The sequence below is a fragment of the Cuculus canorus genome, chromosome 27 (genome assembly GCF_017976375.1).
Source record: "Cuculus canorus isolate bCucCan1 chromosome 27, bCucCan1.pri, whole genome shotgun sequence".
Lineage (NCBI taxonomy): Eukaryota > Metazoa > Chordata > Aves > Cuculiformes > Cuculidae > Cuculus > Cuculus canorus.
Genome location: NC_071427.1, coordinates 5,237,643 through 5,260,921, shown reverse-complemented (window position 1 = coordinate 5,260,921; position 23,279 = coordinate 5,237,643). Strand labels below are relative to the sequence as shown.

The 23,279-nt window shown below is 42.8% G+C and overlaps 1 protein-coding gene across 2 annotated transcripts in view; it reads left to right on the top strand.

The window, feature by feature from the left end:
• The window catches only part of CPAMD8 (C3 and PZP like alpha-2-macroglobulin domain containing 8), a 49,258-nt gene that overhangs the window by 433 nt on the left and 25,546 nt on the right, over positions 1-23,279 (top strand). The window contains exons 2-26 of one of the 2 annotated variants that reach the window (XM_054050381.1): positions 2,331-2,482; positions 3,745-3,767; positions 4,442-4,607; positions 4,747-4,799; positions 5,272-5,289; positions 6,218-6,272; positions 6,396-6,509; positions 7,328-7,412; positions 7,712-7,820; positions 8,295-8,522; positions 8,691-8,861; positions 9,240-9,368; positions 11,334-11,523; positions 12,589-12,761; positions 12,865-13,014; positions 13,129-13,290; positions 15,304-15,446; positions 16,016-16,078; positions 19,190-19,421; positions 19,503-19,656; positions 20,246-20,388; positions 20,849-20,900; positions 21,562-21,860; positions 22,273-22,498; positions 23,069-23,245. In XM_054050381.1, coding sequence (XP_053906356.1) covers positions 2,331-2,482; positions 3,745-3,767; positions 4,442-4,607; positions 4,747-4,799; positions 5,272-5,289; positions 6,218-6,272; positions 6,396-6,509; positions 7,328-7,412; positions 7,712-7,820; positions 8,295-8,522; positions 8,691-8,861; positions 9,240-9,368; positions 11,334-11,523; positions 12,589-12,761; positions 12,865-13,014; positions 13,129-13,290; positions 15,304-15,446; positions 16,016-16,078; positions 19,190-19,421; positions 19,503-19,656; positions 20,246-20,388; positions 20,849-20,900; positions 21,562-21,860; positions 22,273-22,498; positions 23,069-23,245 — 3,467 coding nt within the window. Of the gene's footprint in view, positions 1-2,330; positions 2,483-3,744; positions 3,768-4,441; positions 4,608-4,746; positions 4,800-5,271; positions 5,290-6,217; positions 6,273-6,395; positions 6,510-7,327; positions 7,413-7,711; positions 7,821-8,294; positions 8,523-8,690; positions 8,862-9,239; positions 9,369-11,333; positions 11,524-12,588; positions 12,762-12,864; positions 13,015-13,128; positions 13,291-15,303; positions 15,447-16,012; positions 16,079-19,189; positions 19,422-19,502; positions 19,657-20,245; positions 20,389-20,848; positions 20,901-21,561; positions 21,861-22,272; positions 22,499-23,068; positions 23,246-23,279 lie in introns of both variants that reach the window. The other variant, XM_054050380.1, reaches the window with a different exon arrangement.

Below are 23,279 nucleotides of genomic sequence, written 5' to 3'. Positions count from 1 at the left end.
GAAGGGGGAAAGATGCAGGCTCCCTGGGAATCATAGAACAGTTTGGGTTGGAAGGGACCTCAAAGCCCATCCAGTTCCAACCTGCTGCCATGGGCAGGGACACTCCCACTGGATCAGACTGCTAAAGCCCCATCCAACCTGGCCTTGGGCACCTCCAGGAATGGGGCAGCTACAACTTCCCTGGGCAACCAGTTCCAGTGCCTCACCCCTCTCACAGTTCCTCCTTATGTCCAGTCTAAATCTGCCCCTCTCCAGTTTATCCCCATTGCCCCTCGTCCTGTCACCACAAGCCTTTGTAAACAGTCCCTCCTCAGCTTTCCTGGAGCCCCTTCAGGTACTGGAAGGTCGCTCTAAGGTCTCCTCAGAGCCTTCTCTTCTCCAGGCTGAACAACCCCAACTCTCTCAGCCTGTCAGCAGCAGCTGTGGGGCTTTGATCTGCCAACAGTTATTTAAGGAATCCGGGGTGGTGCTCAGGGGCTGTGGTTGTGCTCGGGGTGGGTGAAGGTGGTGTTGGCTGCTCCCAGAGAGCATCTGAAACATTCCTGTGGGGAAAAACCATCCAGGAGAAACATTTCATTGTGGGGAAAGGACCATGGCTTTTAGAAATGGAATCCGCAGCTTGTTCCAGTGTGTTGAGGTTAACTTTGATTAAGGTTTGCTTTGTTCTTTATCCCTTGCTTGTTATAGCCTGTCAGCATCGCGAATAGCTGCGTTAACCGAGTGCCGTGGAGAACTGATTTTCACTTGCTTACTAGAAAGTGTTTCTGTTCTGCCAAGTTTTGGTGTAACCTGACAGAATGTACCTAAAGGATCAGTCCAGTCACTGTCAACTGTATAATTGCCAAGTTAAATGTTTGGTATTTAAATGCCACTTATTCTGTGATTTAACTGTGTCGAGGGAGTGATAAGAGCTGCAGCATTGAGAACAATGTGAATACATGTGCTTCACATATGGCTCTGCAGCGCTGTGCTGGTGTGACAGTTTGAATCCAATTGTTTCATAGTGGATGCAGATCGTGCTCTCTCTCTCCCTCTGCAACTGCATTGGCTGTGTCTGCCTTACCAATAATTTGCCTGCTAAATAGTAACTTTTTATTTCTGTTTATTCTTGTTCTGATGAATTTTCAAACCTGGCAGCCATAAGGTTTTGAATCTGCAAGTACCCTGGGCAGTTAAACTTGCATGCCACGGAGATCTGAACTTCCTTCAGGGGTAATGGGATCTCCATGGCGATGCAGCCTGCTGGGAGAGGAACATGGGGTTGGAATTTGATAAAAGATGACTTGGGGGTTGTAAAACACCATCATCCTCATCCCAGAGTGGTAATTAATCACAAACTAAGGCAGCCTGGCTCACGGAACTGCAGAAAGGCAAGGGCTGAGAAACTGTGTTTAAGAGTCATGTGAGGAATTGCCTCATTTAAAAAACCCTTTTGGGTAGAAAAACACCCAGAAAGGTGTGTCATGAAGAGAATGTAACTGTGTTGCTTGCAGCCCAACACATGAAAGAGCTCTGAGTCTGTAATGCTTTTAACTGACAAGTTCATGGCACAGTGCCTTTGCAGAGGAATGGTACAGATTCCGTTCAGGAACAGAAGGATTGCAGAAGGTACGGAAGTTCGTCTAGGGTGGCTTTGAAACGCTGTGTCTGCCTTCCAAAATAATTCCCTTTTGCCTTTAAAATAATTCATTGTTGGTGAACTTGCAGGATAGAGTTGGTTAAATGAAAAAGTACTAGCAGAATTGAGAATTTGAGCCCAGTTTCTGGGCTGCCTCTACCTAAACAGGAAGGTTAGAGGTGTTCTGTGTATGTGAACCTGACCTTGAGGAAGTGTTGGGTATCATCAACACTGAGAGTTGCTTCTGTTTTTATATATTGATGAATGATGAAAATGGAGCCATGAAAAATAATTGAGGCAAAGATGTCAGAAGTATCTAAATGGTTTCAAAACAAAGTATAATCTACAGAACTCCACTGGAGGTCCAGGTACCTCCTTGTTCTTTCATGAACTTCCAAGTTTTTATGAATAGCTAGTTGTGTGTTTAGTTTGTTTCTAAATGAATTTATTCCTATATGATAGATACATACAATAAACATCAATATTACTGCCTTTACTTAAAAACTATGGATTTGTGAGCCACTTTGGCTCTGTTCATGTCTGTGTGCATTCTGTGTTCATTTTATGCCTCTTTGCTATAGTCCTGGACTGCTGGTGATCACAAACATGACCCTATAGGGGCAAATGTGTTACAGAGGAGTGTGTTTCTTTCCAATAAAGATCCCTCTCTTGTTGCTGTTCTTGACCGTCCATTTCCAATTTTGTTCCTCAGGGGCTATTTGATTGCGGCACCTTCTGTTTTCCGATCTGGTGTTGAGGAAGCTATCAGCATAACCATCTTTAACTCTGTCAAGGAGACAACAGTCCAGGTGCAGTTAGTAGTCAAAGGAGAAACTGTGTCACGAGGTCACGGAACAGTTCTGGGTGAGTTCCTGCTATTCTGAACTTGAGAACCAGTTAAGAAGTTGGGGGGCTCTGGGGGCACGACAGTACCTCTGACAGAATCACTTTAGGTCATAATGGAACTGGAACTAAAGTACTAGTTAATTTATTAGCTACTGCTAAACGTTCTCAGTTGATTGTGCTAATGGGGGTGTTGATGTATGTGAGCTCAAGGATCCCAAGTCAATAATTTTGGAATATCAAGGCATAGAGACCCTGGGTAACTGATGTTCAAGAGTTTTAAAGTGCGTGTCTTTCCTTTTGAAACCTGAATGTTTGACGCTGAGAAGTGTGTAAGGAATACAGTAAGTGTTGGCTTTACGGAAAGATGTAGAATCTCCAGCAGCAGTGTTATATTCTGCCCTTGTTTTACAATGAGCGCTGAAACTACAATCTCCCATCTCCAGGACTGAATATTGCTGAGAGAGGTGGCAACGTGTGCAGCTGGATAAGTCTTTAAAATCCAAGACAGATACCTCTCCGCCCTGTTTGTAAAGACAAAAATTGTTTTGATTATGTCCGACTTGATACTGGATGGGTTTACGTTAGTGAAAATGAAGTCCAGTAGTGCTGTTCTACCACGGTGGGTAGTGATGTAAGCTGTAATGTAGACAAGGCGCAATCAGGCTCTTTACCCATTGTGGTTTAGTCTTTCTGCGTGCAAAACCTGCGAGTTACAGTATATAAAAGCCGTTTCCTTTCTTGGAACAGGTTCTCTGGTTTTATCCTCCCCTTGTCTTTGTAACTGGCTGACAATTGCTCAGCAATTCAAAGGGAGCAATACTTACACATGTGGGTAACACATGCTAAAGAGAAATCTTAGGTATGGCTCTATCCAGCAATCAAAACAGATCCTACGAGCGTGTGTTTGGAGAATTATTCAGGTCCCCAAAGAGGCCAAGTCCTTCTTACAGCATAACACCACTGTAAGTGGGATGCGCTGTGCTAAAACCCCAACCTTGGTGGTGCTCCCTGACCATACAGCAGTTTGCCTTGGGCAAAAGTCATAAATAACTGGACTGGATTTGTTTTGGAGAACTCTCCTAGGTCTGACTGACTCTCCCTGCAGATTTTTACTCAATGCAAGAAAATTACTTCAGGTGAAATCGGGATGAAGGGATATTGCACTTAGCGGCTCCATGACTTGATCTCCTTTCGCAAAACTGCAGGTGTCTAAAATGTTAGTGCCTTAGCTTGAGAAGAACAGCACTCACCGCTCACTCACTCTTTCTCTCTCTCCTTAGATAAAGGAACAATTAAACTGAAGGTGAGTATCAATTATTTCAAGATGTTTTTTGGTGCAAACATGAGGGACTTGCCTCTGACCACATCAGGCATTGCTTTCTAAGCAGCTGAAGCACAAGTGCAGGTCGTGTTGCAGTACACGCGCTGAGGAAGAAGCAAGAGAAGGAGTGGGGAGCGACAAGAACAGATCTTAATCCATCACAGCTCATCTGTCAGGCCTGTACGGCACTGAAGAAAATCAATATCTGAATCTGTGGGTCATTGCTCAACATGTACTTTTTCATCTTTTATTTCTCTGAGCAACTGGTTGAAAATATGCAAGCAAGCAGGTTTTGCTTTTAGTTTCTGTTCTTTTCTTCTATCAGCAGAGCCATGCCTTCCATAGCAGGGTTGATTGCTCCACGTAATGCATCTTCTTCAGTGGAAGGTGCGCAAGTAGATCAAATATCACTGTGCTTGAGTGATAAGGAAAGGATAGAAGAAAATTTCCTGCCATGTTTTTAGCATGATTTGGCCTCCTTTGAAGTTTTTAGATTTTAAAAGACCCAGTATGTTCTTCATTTTCTTTTATTACTCACACATAGTTACACTGAAAGGCAGCAGGTGGCTGTTCTTTGCTTCCTTCAGTGTCAGTTATATCATCAGAAAGCTCAAAGGCTTCTCTGTGTCTTCTTCACCTCATGATCTGTTTTCTAGGTGCCCTCAGAACTTCGTGGACAAGCACATCTCAAAGTCTGGGGCAACCGGCACCTGGCAGAGGAAGGCTACATTTTTCATAACTACACCACAGTCACCATTGATAGCAAGGGCTCTTCGGTGTTCATCCAGACAGATAAACCTGTCTATAAACCCAAGCAGAAAGGTAAAGTGACTTGGGAGAACTTCATAGATGCTAGAGCTGCTTTCAATCGAACTTTTATTTCAAGGGTGAATTCTAGAACGAGAGATTATGTTCCCTGTTAGCTGTGATGACTGATAAATGTCCTTCTTTTCTTTTTTAGTGTTGATAAACCTCTTTATGGTGACTTCTGACTTGAGACCAGTCAATGACAGGGTAAAGAAAACTGTTTTCTTTCACACTGTAAAGTATGATGGAATGCTTGGCCACCTGTATTTTATTCTAACATACATTTACACAGACTTATAATTGGATTTTTTAACCTGTTTAGGCATATCTTGTGTCTGCTTGTTATTATTTGAGTTAATTCTTTTCATTTGGCCGCGTTCCTGTTGAAGGAGAATGCACACCTCTGTGGTGCTGGCAAATACAACAGAACTGCCAAACCAGTTAGTTTCAGAGCCTTGCACTCTATTTAGGTAATACACAGATATGCAAACTAACTAATAACTATTCCAGTTAGATGAAATGCATGATTCTCAGGCTTCTCTTACCATAGAAGAGATGTTTAAACTTTCTCACTTCATGCATCATCCCTTGCTTATGTCGACTCAGCAGTTCATCACAAGAAGCACAGAAGTAGCTTTGTTTCTTAAAGCCTTATATTCTTTATTTTCTTTTCTTTCAGATTGAAGCTTATGTGGTGGTGAGTATCGACCATCTGGCATGTATTCTGTAGAGAGAGGCACAAGATCCTTGTAGGCTTAAGAGGAACAAGTAGCACTCCTGTGCCTTTTCATATCCATTATGGCTCTTTCCAGCTGTAACCTATGCTGTTATCTCTGTCCCTGTGTATTTAACTGATCTTTGTCTTGCTTTCCTGTTATCATCAACAAATATGCTTGTTTTCTAGTTCAGTTTCAGCAGTCCATTCCCCCTTTTCAGCCAGAGAAGGATGGGCTGGTTTCACTGGGGTTCATAAATGTACCCGTCCCACTCAATTTCTGGTACAGACACAGTCCTGTCCCTCACAGGGCCAGGCTGATACAGCAGGAAATTCATGGCAAGGGAAGGGGTACCCCTGTCTTCTTCCTCATGAGGTGAATGAGAAGATCCTTCTGTCTCTAGTTTTTTGTTTGGTTTTTTTTTTTTTTAAACCGTGTGCTTTCTTTAGCTGTCAGCAAGCAGGAGAACTCACCCTCTTCTCTTGTTTGCATTCCGTCATAGATTTAGTGCCGACAAAACCAGTGGCATTAATTTCATCTGACTTAATAATCTAAAAACCATCTTGCTGGTCCCTCTGAATAGTAAGAAAGCATCTTCAGAGGCCAGTTCATCCCATCCAAAATGGGTTTCTTAGGATAGGTAGGAGATCTGCCGCTTGATGGTCTTCACTTGTGTGGATGGTTATAGAAGCAGTGTCCTTAAATGAGTACTGATCTTTAGAAAGCAAATACACTCTGGGAAAGTACCTTCTGAGATGTTTCAAGATGTGATTTCCATGTGATCTGTTAGTAAGTGTATGTATTGCAAAACAAAGTTCTTTGTTGCAAATAGAGTTAAGTATTGTAGTGATAATAAGTATTGATATTCATTTTCACTGTGCTGTTTCTCATTCCTAAACTACTCTGCAGGATCCTCGGGGGTCTCGTATGATAGAGTGGAGCAATTTGAAACCATTTTGTTGTGGTAAGTTCTGGATCATTTGTTTCTCAATGTAGTGTTATTTACCCTTGCTTCTACTTATACCGAGTCGTGTTCAATAAGCCTTGGCAAGGACGGAGTTCATGGAATGTTAATTTCCTTTCGTAGGTATTGTAAATATGAGTTTTCCTTTGTCCGATCAGCCCGTGTTTGGTGAATGGCTCATCTTTGCCGAAATGCAGGGATACACGTATAACAAATCCTTTGAAGTTCAGAAATATGGTGAGTTGTACCCAAATCAGCTCTAACGACAACCCAAGCATGTTTGGAAGAATGAAACATTATCAAATATTTTCACTAGAGATGAAACACTTGATAAATAATTCAGTTAAAACGCCATCAGGAACCATTCTTTAGAGGCGATGTGCTTCAGAGATATGGACACTCGCAAGCCCTTTGTTCATGTCTTCCACACCTCATAAAGTAAAGGACCTGAGATGTGGTGTCATATCACATGATATATTCATGTAACTGATTTAATTTGGCTTTAGAAAACTCTTTAAGGTGCTTTCAGTCTGTCAGAGCTTTTCTTCCCTTCTCAGAGCCCTCTTTGGAAATGTGAGTTCTTTGGTTGCTACCCACCTTTTCAGCCTCAGCATCCCTCTGTTTGATGAAAGGTGGGCGCCGCTATACCCAGCACCCCATCATTGGCATCTGCCCAGTCACACAGGTGTTTACAGACACTGATAATTGCTCATAGCTCGCCTCTATTCCCAACATGTTGTGGAGGAGTCAGTAGCGAGTTGTTCTCTTTACCCTGTACATAAGAGAAAAAACTTGGGCTCAACTCCTGGCACACAACTCCCTCGGAAAAGAAGTAAAAATCTAGGGGTCTGTTGCAAAGGTAGTCTTGCCATGGTGCTCTTGGTTTGCTTCTCTCATTGATTCATTTTCTGCTGAGGGCTCTCCTGTCTGACGCTGGCTGTGCTGCCCTCATCCTACCATAAGCAGTGATCTTGTGGGAGCTGCTTGTGCTGTTGCTCGAATCTGCACCATAAGATCTTCCTGAGAAGATTCTGTTGTATTTCTTTTCATTGCAGTGTTGCCAAAGTTTGAGTTGCTGATTGAGCCCCCTCGCTACATTCGTGACCTTTCACTCTGTGAGAAAGGAACAGTCCATGCCAGGTAGGAACGTGCCCCATGTGAAGTTCCTTTATTGTAGGCTGTAGCACCACCACAGGATGAGGCAGTCACTGGAGCTTGGATCTCATCTGCTGAAGACTTTTCTGATGGTTTCTGGTCATCGTCAGAAGCTTTCCTGTGTAAGAGCAGTCATAAAACATGCTACGAAGAACACGCTGGAAAACCTTCTGTGATTGTTTTGTTCCTGTTTCCTAGATGTGCAGGTCACATGGCACTAGCCTTGGGATAACCGGGAAAACAGAAATAGCTGGAAGTTATGAATTATCTTCTTTCCATTTCAGATATACATTTGGAAAACCAGTGACAGGAAAGTTAATTGTCAATATGACTATAAATGGGGTAGGGTACTACAGGCATGAAGTGGGCCACCCTGTCCTCAAGACCACGCAGGTGAGGGAGAGCATTGAGTCAGCTGTGATGAAATGCCTGATCTGTACTCTTTGAAGTTAACACCACAGCTCTCTTTTATGTGACTGATGGGAGATCAGAAAATAAACAAATAAATGCGATAATTTGGTCCAGCATAATACAAATATTACATTTTTACATGGTATGTTTATGACTGGGGGGGATGAGAATTTCTTGCGTAGTATTAACGTGGCTTTAGATTGTATGGGGCTGAGGGTCAATATGAGAATGAGGGACTGTGACAGAGTGAGTCCAGACTGTGGATAAGGGAGTTAAATGAAACTGGTTTTTCTTTCCTCCTTCCTTCACCCACTCCCCAATTAATTCCCTCCACTGAACATCTTTTAAAAGCACTGCTGCAAACTCCTAGCAAGTGCCTGTGCTTTAGATTTGGCTTCTAGGTCCTTTTTTGAATGCAAATGCGAATTTGTTTCTGTTTTCCCACGTGCTTCATAGATTGATGGCTCTGCTGTTTTCGATGTGTGTGTGAAAGACATGATGCCAGCTGATGTTCCAGAACATTTTCGAGGCACAGTCAATATCTGGGCCACAGTGATCAGCTCTGATGGGAGCAAGCAGGTTACGTTTGATGACTCAACGCCTGTTCAGAAACAGCTAATTGATATCAAATACTCCAAGGATACCAGAAAACAGTTCAAACCTGGGCTGCCTTACAAGGGAAAGGTAAGATTAACAGTAGAGACATGGACACGGGGCTGGGGTGAGGTCATGGTGACTCGATCCCAGGATGTTGTGCCAAGTTCTAGTGTTTTTCCCACCTGCTGTTTTTGTTGTTGACTGGAATTGCTTATAATGTAAACCCCCTTGTTTTATAAATTAAACGCTTTGCAGGTAGAAGTGACTTACCCTGATGGAAGCCCAGCTGACAGAGTCACTATCCGAATTAAAGCAGAGCTCACACCAAAGGACAACGTTTATACAAGTGAACTGGTATCAAGAAATGGCCTGGTGGAGTTCGAAATCCCCTCCATCCCCACAGCTGCCCAATACGTCTGGCTGGAGGTGGGTGAAAGCTCTTTATAGGATTAGCAGGCTTTAATGTAACTAATCTTGTCAAACCTGGACTTCATAAATCACTGTTACAGTCAGGAAATCCATGCCTTTTAGCTTCAATTTCTTGATTTAAATGCAGCAAATGCTTGCTTGTTGTTTTTGCTATCAATGGAACTGATGTTGATAACCATCCTGAAAAAATGCTTCTGGAAACACAGCTTAACGTAGTAGTAAGGGTCTGGTGTTTGGAGAGCACTGTTGCTGTGTAAAGATGACAAGAGAGGAACAGCTAGAAAGCGTAAAATGGGAGATGGGATACAGGGTAAGAAGGGAGTACAGGTCAGACTTTATACATGCATAACATTCAGATGTAATTTTTTTTTTAAGACCAAAGTGACAGCAATTGATGGGAAACCATCTGGGGATCAATATCTGCCCAACTACTTGTCTATCAGTAGCTGGTACTCGCCCAGCAAGTGTCACATCCAGCTCCAGGCACCAGATAAGCCTTTCCAGGTATGTTAGTTTTGTATTCTATCATGGCAACAACTGCATTTCTTGACTTAAAGTGCTTTGTTTGAATTAAGTATTTCTAGCATTCTCTGTCTCTAGGATTCTGGACTGTTGTTGCTTGGGGAAAATGACTGGATTTAGTTCAAGCCAACAAGTACTGAAAGATCAGAAGTGAAGTTTGTAGGAGTTGCTTAATTACTGAAGACCCTTATTAGGGCTATGTAGTCTCACTAGAGCTCCCAGTTTTAATCTCGGCTGGATCTATTTAGTCCTCAGTTACCAAGTGATGGATGTAGTTGTCCTTTCTTTTGTAGTTTTTGTAGAAGCCTCTCTGAAAATGTAGTCTCTCCAGGTAAAAGTTGTCATGATCACTCTCCTAACGGACAGATCTGATGTAACAGTGTTTTCTGTTGCATATTGTTTTACTGAGAGTTTTTCAGGACCCAAGAAGATGCCATGAGGGTCTATGCATTTCTTTGTGGAAAAAAAAATATGGGTTTTGGCAATATACGCATTTAGATTTCCATTATCAGCAGATGCATCAGGTTGGATCCAGACTCTGTGTCCCAATAAGAGCATTTTTTTTGTCATTGCATTTCATGGTAGTTTAATGGCTAATTAATCTTTTACAAGTTTCCTGAGGTATGGAAAGGGGATTATACACTGCTAATCTGAACACATTGTTCTTATTATAACCTGATTAGAACTAATTCTTCTGTGGGAAAGCTAGGAGCTGGATGACCAGCTGATGTGGGAACTGTTTCCCTGCTTTGCCAGCTCTTACTGGGTGTTCCAATTAGCTACATTCATTTTTTAAATGAATTGCTTAATCATTTGCACTGGGGAATTCTTAATACTTCAAATATTTAATGTCACGAGGCATTTCTTGGACTCTGTGGTATTCTTGCTGTGTTTAACCATTAGCAGCTCCTTGTGTTCAAGTCCGTGCCACACTGGTTTGTGTCGTATGTACACTCTGGCAAGGTAACTCTGTTAGTTCTGGAGAAAGGGAGTTTTCACAATATTTCATTTCACCTTATTCAGTCTGAATACTCTTACTTGGTTATTGCTTTAACGGCTGGAGGATCAGGAGTGGAAGCTGCTGAAGAAATTCTACTTAATATGAGCAGTAGCTGCTCAGTGTATCCCAGCGGTGAGAAGTTTGTGTTCGTAGAGGAGTCTGCTGCTCCACAGAAGGCTTATTACTCAGCCAGACCCAACAGTCCTAATCCTGATGTTGATCCTGTTGGGATTGGCAGGTTTGGGAGGGATTGTCTTCAGGGGATTCAGTTCTTGGCGAGTACCTTTGGGTACAGGACTGGTGAGCAGAAAGGACGGTCAGTCAGTGTGCTTCTCTAAAGCCAATTGCAGGCATTGAGTGAGCTTACCCAGAAAAAAAGCAGCTCCCTCCTCATTTGTTTGTATGTTTGACAACTCCTTGAGTGCCAAACTTGCAAATTAATATCAAGACTTGTGTAATTTGAAAGCATTTCCCCTCAGATCTGTTCCCTGTAATTTCATGCCACAGGGGTTATGTTTGAATTAGTTTTGGCCATATGAAAGTAATCACCATGTAGAATCTCAATTAAACTCGAAGATGATCAGACACCCATCTCTTTCTTTTCTGGGCTGGGCTGCTGAAGGGGTGTCTAAAATTCAACCAATTCTGACAGCTGCTCTGTGCCGAAAGGCTTAACTTTCAGGATTCCAGAGATTCCTTTATTGTTTTCATTAATGCATCCAAACCCTGAGCCCGTTCTTCTCTTGGACAAGCAGGGAGTGAAGAGCTGAGCACAGGCCCTCTTTAATTTGTGAAAAGTCCATGAAAACAGTGCACGTGTAACGTACTTTTTGGTGCCTGTGTTCCTTAGGAGTCCTGTCTCTTGTGGACTGAAACCCAGATAGATTTGTATGCTTTGCAAATAACAAGACTAATTGTACCTTTGGCTTTTCTGTCTCTGGGTGCAGGTAGGAGAGGAGGCTTCGATTGCAGTGAAGTCCACATGTCCTTGCAACTTCACTCTTCATTATGAAGTGGCATCGCGAGGCAACATTGTCCTTTCGGGGCTGCAGACCTGGAACATCACCCAGCAGAGAAGCAAAAGAGCTGCCTTTACTTTTGAGAAGAACATTGATATCATACGCTTCCCAGGAACAGGTAGGAGCATCAGAAATGCAAACTTTCCCCTATTTTCAGGGGAAAACACCTTTCTGCAAAACTAAGTGTCCTCTTTTTTGAATTTGATGCTGCTTAAAGGGCACAGAATAATTTTGTGCAAGTAAAATAGTGATAGCCATTGCATACAGTCATATAGAAAAAAGAATTAATTTTTCTAAGAGAGAACTCTTGGAGTTTTCTCTAGTCTTTCTCTGTTAAGAAAACTCCAGTCTGTCTTAATATGCTTCACTTGGGATTGGCTGGGTAGTAGGGAAGTGTATGATGAGCTGGTTGAGCTTAAACGAGGAAGAGGGCGTTAGATGGGCTGATAGCATGGGTCAGGCTAAGGGAGAAGATCATGCAGTTAGCATGGGGAAGGAAAACAAAGTATGGAGTCCTGATTTGGGCAAGGAATAACAGGAAGATGCCTGTCTGAATTCAGAGAGCAGGGTATAAATAATGGTAGGCTTGGGAAGGTGAATCCAATAGCTGCCATGTTGGTTTTGCTCTGTTGGAAGTGTTCAAGGTCAGGATGGATCAGGCTTTGAGCAACCTGGTATAAGTGAAAGATGTTCCCTGCATGCAGCAAAGGAGCTGGAACGACGTGATCCTTAGAGGTCCCTTCCAACCCAGTCTGTTCCCTGATTCTGTTTAACTGCTGCTGGTGAAATGATGCTCCATAAACTAGAGAGTCCTTTTTCAGACTCATTTGTACTTCTCTTGGCATCATCCTGCACCAATAAATACCTGCTTGTTTATTGTAAATGGCTTCGAAATTTAATTGTCCATTTCCTTGATTTTTGTCAGGAAAAACTCTGGCCAGTCACTCTCTATCCAGCCTTTCCTTACTGCTCATTACACTGTGGGTGCCAATTGCCTATCAGCTTACGCAGGGAAAAATAAAAGCAAGGGAGAAGATGAGTTCAAGAAGGATATGTTGAACAGGAGCAAGGGAAAGATGCAAATCTTTGGCAGAGAATTCTGTGCCTCACAGCACATGGATGGGACAGGAAGAGGGTGCTTTTGGTAACTAATTCTGCACTTGACACAATTTTTATGTTTTAGCACCTACCAGTGTCCCTGCAGCAGAGGCTGAAGTCTGCATGACGTTCCTCCGGTTCTCAGTTGTTCACAGCATGGCTCCCTTAGGCCGTCTCCTGGTGTATTATGTCCGGGAGAACGGAGAAGGTGTTACTGACAGCCTGCAGTTCACTGTGAAGTCCTCCTTTGAAAACCAGGTATGGCAATGCAGAGGGTGCAGAAGGGGTGGTATCTTGTTACTCTGTTATTTTGTCTGCTGATTCTGAGTCAAGATAATGGGGTTTACTGTTCAACACCTAGGTTGCAGTGACGCTCTCAGCAAATGAGACCAGACCTGGTGATGTTGTGAACATCAAGGTCAGAGCTGCAAAATCAAGCTGTGTCTGCATTGCCACTGTGGATAAGAGTGTCTACTTGCTGAGGACAGGTTTTCAACTGACAGCCAGTCAGGTAAAAGAAGCTCTGAAGGCACTGCTGTCTCTTTATTAATACTGCTCTCTGCACTTACCCTTTCGTAGGCAACCTTTATCCCTGAGGACAGCAGCCTCTTCCCTTTCCTGACAGGTTTTTCAAGAGCTTGCAGAGTATGATGTATCTGATGCTTTTGGAGCTCCGAAGGAAGAAGGACACTTCTGGTGGCCAGGCATGTCCTCACGTAGACGCCGTAGATCTTCTGTCTTTCCATGGCACTGGGACATCACCAAGGATGCTCGCTTCGCGTTTACAGTAGGAAGAATCAGCCTTACTTCTCTGTGGAGTGTTTTTTACTTTCATGTTTGCAGGATCATTTTCAGCTCTGTAGGCTGTTGGTTTTTTCACATTAGAGCTGTTTCTCTAGGGGGGTAGGCTGAAAAGTAGCTTGTGAGAACAGAATATACTATTCCAGCAAAGATACTAGAGAAATGTGCTTTGGTTTTGTCCAGTCCTGATGAGAGGGCAGTTGTCCTGTTATGTGAAGGAATTCATGCTGATGAGCTGGAGAATCATGCAGGGGGCCAGCAGGTTCTTCCAGTAAAGATGAGCTTGCAGGTCTCTTCTGCATGACTTTGACAAGGAAGGAAGGTGGAGCATGAGTCTGTCCTTTCCAGCTGTCCTTTGGAAATCCTTTAGCCTTCTTTCCTGCCCCAGTTCTGCCAGTTTCTGTGGCCACCTCTGCGAAAGATCAGTGATATTTTCTTTTTATCCTTGCTCAGGATAAATGCCATATATTTAAGTAATTGTTTGTTTGTTATCTTTCAATAGTTAAACTTGACCAGATTTAAAAAAATCTTATCTCCTTCAATCTGTGGTGTGTATTTCCATCGGCTTTCAAGCTGAGTGTTTAAAACAAGTTAATTATTTTTTTTAATATACTCATGAACTAATTAATTTCTTGGCTTTGGATACTAATGAAGCAGTCTTTTTAAGCTAAAAACAGGTTACTCATCTGTAGGTTTTAAGACATACTTCTATGTTTCTATTAGCGTCTTGTTTTCCTTTTGAATACAATTATTATTACCTGATCTGTTTGAGAGGTTCAGTTGTTGGCCTCTTTCTTCCCTTCCTGCAGCTGAACAACAGAGTCCATCCCCTCTTTCAGGCTCTGCTGACATCCGACCGCCTTGCCTACCTCACTAGTGCAGCACGCAATCCCTGTTCCCTGATTGCCTGAAGCTGTAAGGACGCTCCGTGGGCAAGGCCACGCTCTACGTGGTTTCTTATGCTCCTTACATAGGCTTCTCCTCGTTGTTGCTCTTTAAGGTAGACTGGCCTGGAGAACCAGTGTCACAGGCCTCATGTTTGATGTTCTTCCCCTTTTCAATCCACATAACTGCTATCGATAATGATCCCTTCTCCCTTCAGATCCACTATCTTTGTTCTTTGTCCTTGCTGCAATTTTAGCTGGATTGTTCTATTCTTGTCTTAAACCCCAGAGGCTTCCACCTATTCCCCCAGTGCCTCAATCTCTGAATCAGAAGCACTAAATCCTTGTTCCTGTCCACCGCTGCAGGAGTCACTGCTTCTCCTCTCCCTGTGATCTGTCAGGGGTTTTGTTCTGATGCTTCTTTTCCTTACCAAGAGGTGTAAACTCCTGGGAGAAGATAATGTCTGTTAATAGCTGGTACATATGTGGTGATGTGTACCTGACTGGTACTAACTGGATGTGTGTGCAAAGAGAACAAAGCTCACGCTCCCTTCGGTGTTTGGGAGCTGCTGTCTCTTACGAAGACTATTTAGGGGACAGGGTTGGCAGACAGCTTTCTTCTGAGTTCTGTATTTTCACTGTGAAGCTCTGGACTGTTTCCATTTTGCTTGGCATTCCTGGTAGCGCCGGGCAGTTATGTCTGATGTGAGAGCTGCCTGCTAACTGCAGCAGAACACACTGGAAACTTTTAGGAAGGGTAAAAAGCTGTAATGTAATATTCTAGAGGAAAAATACATGTAATAATTTTTCACCTGTAGGTGCCTGGCAGTCACACATGCCCGGTAATGTTCGGTACTGGTTGAAAGGCATTTTCCAAGCAAACGAGCTTTCTCATAAAGCCTCTGCCTGTGAAATGCCTGTGTATTCTCACATTAATATCATTTTTATATAAAGTTTTTAAAAAGTCTCAAGTTTTAATTGAAAATTACCCTGTAAGTGTTGGGATGTAGTTGGGGGATTCTAGTCTGAAAAGATTTTTTTGGTACATGTTTAATTCTTTCTTTTATTTTTCTCTTGCTGGTTTTTGTTTTGTGGTCTTCGTTTTTATTGTCCAGGAAACGGGCCTGGTTGTAATGACTGATATCGTCAGCTTAAACCACAGGCAGAATGGAGGCATGTACACGGACGAGGCTGTCCCGGCTTTTCAGCCGCACACTGGGACACTGGTGGCTACGATGCACTCTAAAATAGCACCGAGGTAATGTTTCTGTTGTAATGCATATTATAGTACTCTGAGCTATATTTTTCTATACTCGCAGCTGTTTTCCGCTTCCATGCCCCCAGGAAATTGCTTGGTTTAGACAAGGTGGTGGTGAAGAAACTCTTCCATTGTCTTCATAGACCTAATAAAAATTATAACTGGAACTACTTTGTAATGTTTAAATTAATTTTAGAAAAATGCAAAGTAATGGTCTTCAATGATCATTTGAAACTCTGCATATCTCAGTTTTCTGTGAATTCGTTGCTGCTTCTCATTATTTGTCAAACAAGGGCTGGCCTGCAGAACTGCTCCTTGCAAATGCAAGAGAAGGAACAGAGTGGAATATTAAGGAGTGACTGTAGTAACTGCTATTAGTGAGGCCATATCCTGATATCGTGGGAAGTCTCATGTCCTGTATGTTCCCTTTGATTTCGCTCAGCAAAAAACCATTTCTTTTCCAAGATTATATTTGTGCTAGGTTTTTTAACACTGATTTATCAGTTACTGTTAAAACTGTCTTATCAAAAGAATTCATTACCAAGGGAATTGTTTCTTTTTTTTAGCAGAGCAGAGAAGAGAAAAAGAACCTTCTTTCCTGAAACATGGATTTGGCACTGCCTCAATGTCAGGTATAGACATACCTGTATGTATATTCCTCAATTGCATAAAACAGAGCTCTGTAAAACCTACTGGAGTTCCATTAGCCTTCTCCGATATGTCTTTGCTTTTTTTCATTATTGCTTTAATCAATTCTCTTTCATTGTAACATTACATCTGGTCCTGAAGCGTGTTCACAACTTCAGGTCGAGCCTGTCAGTTGTCGTTACGTTGCAACCCACGTGTAATTCACTTTGGTGTCACAGGTAAAGGAACATCTTCAGGGAAGGAAAGGAGTAATGGGTTTGTTCAGTATGTTTCTGTCTTTTATTCACTTACGGGAAGGGTGTAGCAAGAAATTACTGAAGAGGGAGTGAGGATACAAGTTTGGAAGGAGCTGCCTGTTGTGTAAGCTTGCCTTGCGTTAAATGTAAGTCAGACTGCTGTTGCAGTTAAAACGGACTGTAAGGTACAAGACAGTGATGCACTTCTAGCTCTGTGCTAAAATCTTCGTGCGAGTCAGAATTCTGTATGCCTTGGGAGAGCGAAGGCCATCAGGAAGTCTTCCCTGGAGCTGACAGTCAAAAGGCAAGAGCAGCCCCTCAAAAGTGCCAGTTTCCATTTACAGGGAGGGCGAGTTGGGTCTGGATTTGTTTGGACTCTGGAGTCATCCAGAAATGTCAGCTTCAGCATGTGCTGGTGTGTTTTGTCTTTTCCCCCTCCGTTCTAATTGTTGCATGTGTGTAGTGGGAAAATGGTCCTGGAGTAAAGTGTGTGAGGAGATGGAGGCAGAGTAGCTGCTTCTGTAAGTGCTGGTACTGCCTAACCACGCACTGGTTATTGATATCCTCTATATTGTTTGCTTTTTAAAGTGCACAGAGCCCTTCTTTCATTTTCCTCTGATGCAAGAACATCTCCCCCAAACCTTAATTTACTGCCCAAAAAATAGTGGTTGCAGCTTGGCACAACTGGAACTGAAAAAAAAAAAGAATAAACGGATGAGTAAGCTCCCAGAGCAGCCCTTCTAGGAGAATGTGAAGCAATTAATAAAAGGCTTCTCCAGGTTTGCAAGTAAATTTCCTTCTCCCTAAATGGTTATAAATTAAATTTGACAGGAACTTGCAGCAAGTGTATTCAAATCTGTTCAATTGAGCATGAAATATGCTTTGTAGAAATACACAAAGAACTCCAGAAGTGCCCGTTTGGGCCTCTGCAAGCTGGGGCAGTTAATTATAAGTGGGAGAGTGTGGAATAAAAAGTTGCAGATTGTATTTTCTCCACTTCATTTCATTAGAGACGACTGAAGCAAGCGTTCCTTGATTTCCACCCTTTTGAACAGGAAGGTTTTTTTTTCTTCTTCTACCATTTGTAATTACAATATCCAATCCTCAAAAAAGAAACAAAAGCCTAATGTCAACTTCCCAAACCCATTCTAAACATTCCGAGAGCCTGGCTGGAGGGTCTAATGGCTGGAAATGTGTGTGTACTTTGGCCCCCCGCCCAGAAGAGTAAGGGCCCTCATGTGTGAAAATAATGTTAATGCTGGTTATGGGCTGAAATCCCAGTGGAAAGAACTTCAGCTGCAACAAATTGTCTGGTTAAGCAGGCTGGAGTGCTGCCAGTTCTGGAGCTAGGACATCCTCCCGCGTACTCTTCGGGGCTGAAGTTTAATGCAGGTACCAGCTCCCTAACTCCAGTTGGGATGAAGACCTAAATATGAAGAAACTAATGTGCTTAAAACAAGTTAAAATAACCTGGTGCTGTTGAGGTTAGTGCATTCCCCAGGCCCTGCGCTCTGTAGTTTGAGCTGTGGAACCACATTTGTTGCCCGGGGTCCCTGGGGACTGACTGGACCCAGCGTGCTGCTTCAAAGGTATCGTCAGCTCTAGGATTTGATCAAACTCTTGGTTTTAATCCTTTCCTACTGTACCATGAACACCCAGACCAGGACACGACACGCTGCCTAGCTCATCCCAGTAACCACAGCTTAGGTTCGTTGGAGACTGCAAACAGTTGATTTAGACAGTGCAAATAAAGATGCTTCTTTGGTGCCCAAAATGTGACTGATGGTCAGTGGAGAAGCTGCAAAAGCGCAGTTCTCCACTTTGTCCTGGATGTGAACTGGGAGGTGCTGCAGCGTTAGGAGGGAGCTATGCTGCAGACTTGCAGAGCTGCAAGATCTGAAGATCTTGTTTTCTCGTTTCCATGCCAGCTAAGGTGCACGTTGCTCTCAGAAGATTACAGAGCTGGCAGCATCGGTATAGAGCTTGGGGAATAAATAAGAGCTTCAGAGAAAACAACCTTAGGGTGTACTCATAACTGCACCAATCATCCTGCCAGCTGAGCCATGAAATAGCTTTTGTTCTGGCTTTAGAGGAGATGTTTTCTGTTCTAGGCAGCGCCAAAGCTTCTTTGCAGGAGAGAAAGAGCAAAGGCTGCTGAGCAAAGTTGAATTTCTATTACTCTGAAGCATGGAAGAGGATACCAGGTTTATGATACCCTGCTGCGGAGCATGCAGTAAAGCGAAACACTCAGAGTAGAAATTGGATGTATAATAATTTGTTTCAATCCTCATTGGAAGAAAGTTCACGTTTTTGGAAATTTTCTCATCAGGCATTCTAAAAGTCAACCAACCACAATGTATCTGGATCAAAACGTGCTCCCCTGGACAAGCACTCACTGAGCTTGCTGTCTGGCAAACTTATTGTTTGCCCTTCTGTGATGTGGTGTTATATAGAGGGGCACTGGGGTCCACCCAAATTAATTATTGTTTCAATAGCTCTGAAATAAATTATTGCTGGACTGTTTTTACCCAGGGTTCTTACTCTTTCCTCTAAGAAAAGTCACTCCGTGATGATGCTGCAAATGGCTGTAAAGCTTTTAATCCAGTAAGGGTTTGTCTGTCAGGCTGTTTTGCATGAGCAGCTTCTTGCTGGTCTGTTCCTTATGAGCGTGCATGGGTTTCCAAAAACCTGACAGAGAACGTGGAGCCTTTTATAAGCTATTGTTCAAAGCAGACCTCGTTGTGATGTTATAAGTTTGGATCTGGAGGGAATTCCCCAAAGTGTTTGACTCTATGTGCTTCCTTCCAAAGCATCTCATTAATCTGATCAGCCCGTGCTCTTCCTTGTTCTCCTTGGCAGCAATGTATCAGGCGAAGCACAGCTGCACGTGGAAGTGCCCGACTCCATCACTACGTGGATAACAGAAGCTGTGGCTCTGTCTGAGGAGAAGGGTTTGGGCATTGCCAATCAAACAGAGCTGAAGACATTTAAACCTTTTTTCATTGACTTCACTCTGCCATACCATGTCATCCGGGGAGAGCAGACCAAAATCCCACTGACTGTCTACAATTATCTGCCTGTCTGCGTAGAGGTAACTGCCCTCTTTCCTCTTGCTAAGTCCCTGGGTTTGCGGCTGAAATTTGCAATAAATGGCATTTGAACGTTTTCACAGGTCTATGTGAAGATTTCTGTTCCCAAAGGCATAAAGTTTGTTGGGCATCCTGGGAAACACCATCTGACAAGGAAGAAGTGCGTTGCCCCAGGGGAAGCGAAACCCACCTCTATCGTTTTGTCCTTCAGTGAGCTGGGACTGAGCAACATCACTGGTACTACAGACCTAAGAACAGCTTGTGCTTGAGGGAGTTGTACAAGTGTTTCTTTTAATTTCTCTTTCAGAAGAAAATCCTTATTTCCTAGTACCTCCAGGTGGGATCATTCTTTCCACTTTCTGCCCATGTAGCTTTTCAATCTCATTTTTTTTTCTTGGAAGTGGATTCTGTGGCTGTAATGTGCTGAGGAGTCTGTGTGAACCAACTCAGAGGTTCACCAGGCATCAGCTTTCCTGTTGTTTGCTGTGGGCATGTCAGATGTGGACCTGTTGCATTTCCCTGTGATCAGTGTCAATTTTAAAAGAGGAAAATAACAAATTCTGTGCATCTTTCAAACAAATAATCACAGAAAAAATGTGCAACACTGGGAACTAGGAAAAGGTTTCTCTGTTGCACCGTGACTGTCCCAATATTGTCCAGTTTTTGACGTGACTGTTCAAATAAAGATAATGCGAGAGCTGTAATTACGAAACACTTGATATATTGTTAATCGACTGTATCGAATTAGTTTAGATCTTCACTCAAACTCCTGAGGATCTTCCTATCACAAAAAAAAAATCTGTTTCTTTTCCCTTCTTTTTCTTAGCAAAAGCTTTTGCTTATGGTGGAACCAATTGCTGTCAGGAGGGGATGCAGACCCTAAAGAATGGCAGGCACTCGGAGGACAGTTACGTGGACAAAAAGACCCCAGTGGGAGTTGATTATGTGCGCAGCAGTGTTATTATTGAGGTAAGAAAATGTGACTTTGTAATCATTCAGACAAAATAAAAGTGCTCGGGCAAATCATGAGGTTATTAGGTGGTTAATGAAATACGAGTAGCTTTATAAAGATCTTGAAGTTCATTCACTGTATGTTTGCATAACTGGAAATGATCCATTTTTGCGGTGCGTGTACAGAAAAGGCCCGGTTTGTTCTGAGTTTGTGCTAGTGAACCTTCAGTTCTGTTCTGAAGAAAAAGGGATAGGAATTTTATCAGGTACGCTTGGTCTATCTAAAATACATTGTGATGTGGGACTCGCTGGTAGTGGTTGAGGATTTCTAGCTGATGACAACCAGTGTCATAACTTTTGTACAAGGGATATAAAACTGCACAGCAGCAGAGTATTTGTGTTTTGTAAGTAAAGCTGAAGTGCTGTTCCTGCTGACCCAAGCACTGTGTAACGTGTATGGATTTCTGTCTTTGTGCAGCCAGAAGGACTGTCTCGAGAATACACCTATAGTGTGTTCTTCTGCCCAAATGGTGAGTTCGCAAATCAAGTGAGATACTCATTTTGTTTGATTTAGTTATAAGTGGAAACATGGGGCTTCAGCTTATGGAAAAAAACTAAAATATCTTTGTTTCCCTTTCTCTGTGATTGATGAGCTCTAGTGAGCAGGAGGAACCGTTGAATAAAGAGCCTTTTTTACCTAGCTGGCTAATTATGAATTTGCTGTAACTGCCCAAGTGATTTCTGGAAATGGCAATTGAATTCCTTTATTTTTGGAACAGTTCAGGTACTCAGCCCTGTCGGCAGTAGCTGGGACTGTGGTGTCAGTTGTGTTTTAAAATTCAGTTCTGGAATCAGAATGTCCTGCCTGCCTGAGAGCTGGATTGCTCAAAGTAGCTCCAGGAGCTAAACAGGGGTGCTTTTGACCACTTAGAACTGAAAAATGGCTTGCGGACTTTCTTAGAAATCCACCTGAGCAGTTTGAGTCGAGGGATCTTCTATATTGGAAAGGGATATAAACAGAAGATAGGTAGAAACATCCATGTATACTTCTACAGTTTGTGTAAGAGAAGCTGGAAAAAAGAATATGTGCTTGTGCAAGGTCTATTTTTTTGAGGATAGTGGTTAGTGGTGGGTTATTATTGAAGTACGTGAGTTCTGATTCTTACAACATTCCATTATTTTTCTGACCAGAGAAAATACACATTTCTACACCTAACAAATATGAGTACCAATACGTGCAGAAGCCTGCCCAGATGACACACTTTGACATTGCTGTGAAAGCACACAACGATGCTCACCTGGCCCTGTCCTCTGCTCCCCATGACATGGCAGAGATGACAGAGATTGTCATTGGTGGACATCAAAACACTAAAACGTGGATTTCCATAAGCAAAATGGGTGAGCCAGTGGTCAGCAGGGACACAGCTGGGATCCTTTCCTGGGACGAATTCCGCAGCTTCTGGATCAGCTGGAAAAATGGAGTTATCCAGGTAGTGAATTTGTCTATATACTGGTCTGGAAGTCTCTTGCTTTCTTAAATAGCATTTAGGCACATGTAAGGCAGATTTTCCTTAGCCCTGTTGAAGGCAAAAGCTTTGTTCCTGTTGCTTTGTCTGTATCAGGTCTTGAATGGGCTGCTTTAGTCGGAACATATCTGCCTGCCACATTGTGTTCAGGACGTCAGTCTTTGACGTTTTAGTGCTAAGTATGCCAAAAATCTTGGAGGCCAAGCCTGTGGAATTCTTATTAAACTTCTTTGGGTTGTTTTTGGGGTGGGAAGGAGAAAGGTACTGTTCCGTCTGCAATCTGTCCGATGCACACAGTGTTTACGGGGTTCAAGGACGCATGGCAGACTGCGTATGTGTGGGTTCTTGGAACTGCATAGTGTTCTGTTCCTTTCAGGTTGGCCATGGTACTCGGGTGCTAAATGAGTCTATAATTGTGGAGTGGACAGTCCCCAAACAGCTTGAGGTGAAGTACATTGGCTTTTCCACAGGCTGGGGGTCAATGGGAGAGTTTAAAATTTGGAGAAAAGAAGAGACTGATGAAAATCACAATGAAGCATTTACTCTTGGAGTTCCCCACAACATAATTCCAGGATCAGAAAGAGCTACGGCTTCAATAATAGGTATCGATTATGAGGAGGTATCACTAGGTACCAGTTATCAAATATGAAGAGATGCTCCAGCTGTTGTTGCTTCTGACCAGGGTTTGAATACAGAGCAGTTAGGACAGCCTCATGTGGTTCCAGAGGTGTCTGCTGCTTAAGTCTGGGACAAAGAATTATTTTTTTGTCACTTGTTTGAACCCTGTTTGAGCTGACAGAGACTGAAATGACTGTATGTTTCTATGAAAGCTGGAACTGTGGGAGGGCTCTGCAGAGGCCCTGTCTGTTATGGTTCATCATGGTCATTTCATAGCTATCATAGTCACAGCTTGTGCTGTTCTAAACTAGTAGCTAAATTGGGGACTCGTGGATAATCAGACTCTGAAATGTGAGAATTCTTCATTCCAACAAGAGCTTCAAGGGCTGAGACTTAACATTTGAAGGAATTACAACTCATGATACAGTTTATTTAAGCTGATTCTGTGTAGCCAGTAGGAATTAGTGGAGTCCCGGGGGGGGTAATCATAAGACATCAAAAGGAAGTGAAGCGTGATTCCTTGATGCTGAATTTATCTCCTCTTTTCCAAACAGGAGATGTGATGGGTCCCACATTGAACAACTTGGACAATCTCCTGCGATTGCCATTTGGATGTGGGGAGCAGAACATGATCCATTTCGCTCCTAATGTTTTTGTCCTGAAATATCTGCAGAAAACTAAACAACTTGGTCATGATGTGGAGAGTGAAGCTACTGATTACTTGGTTCAAGGTAACTTGTTGCACTTCCAATTTGTTGGAGGAGT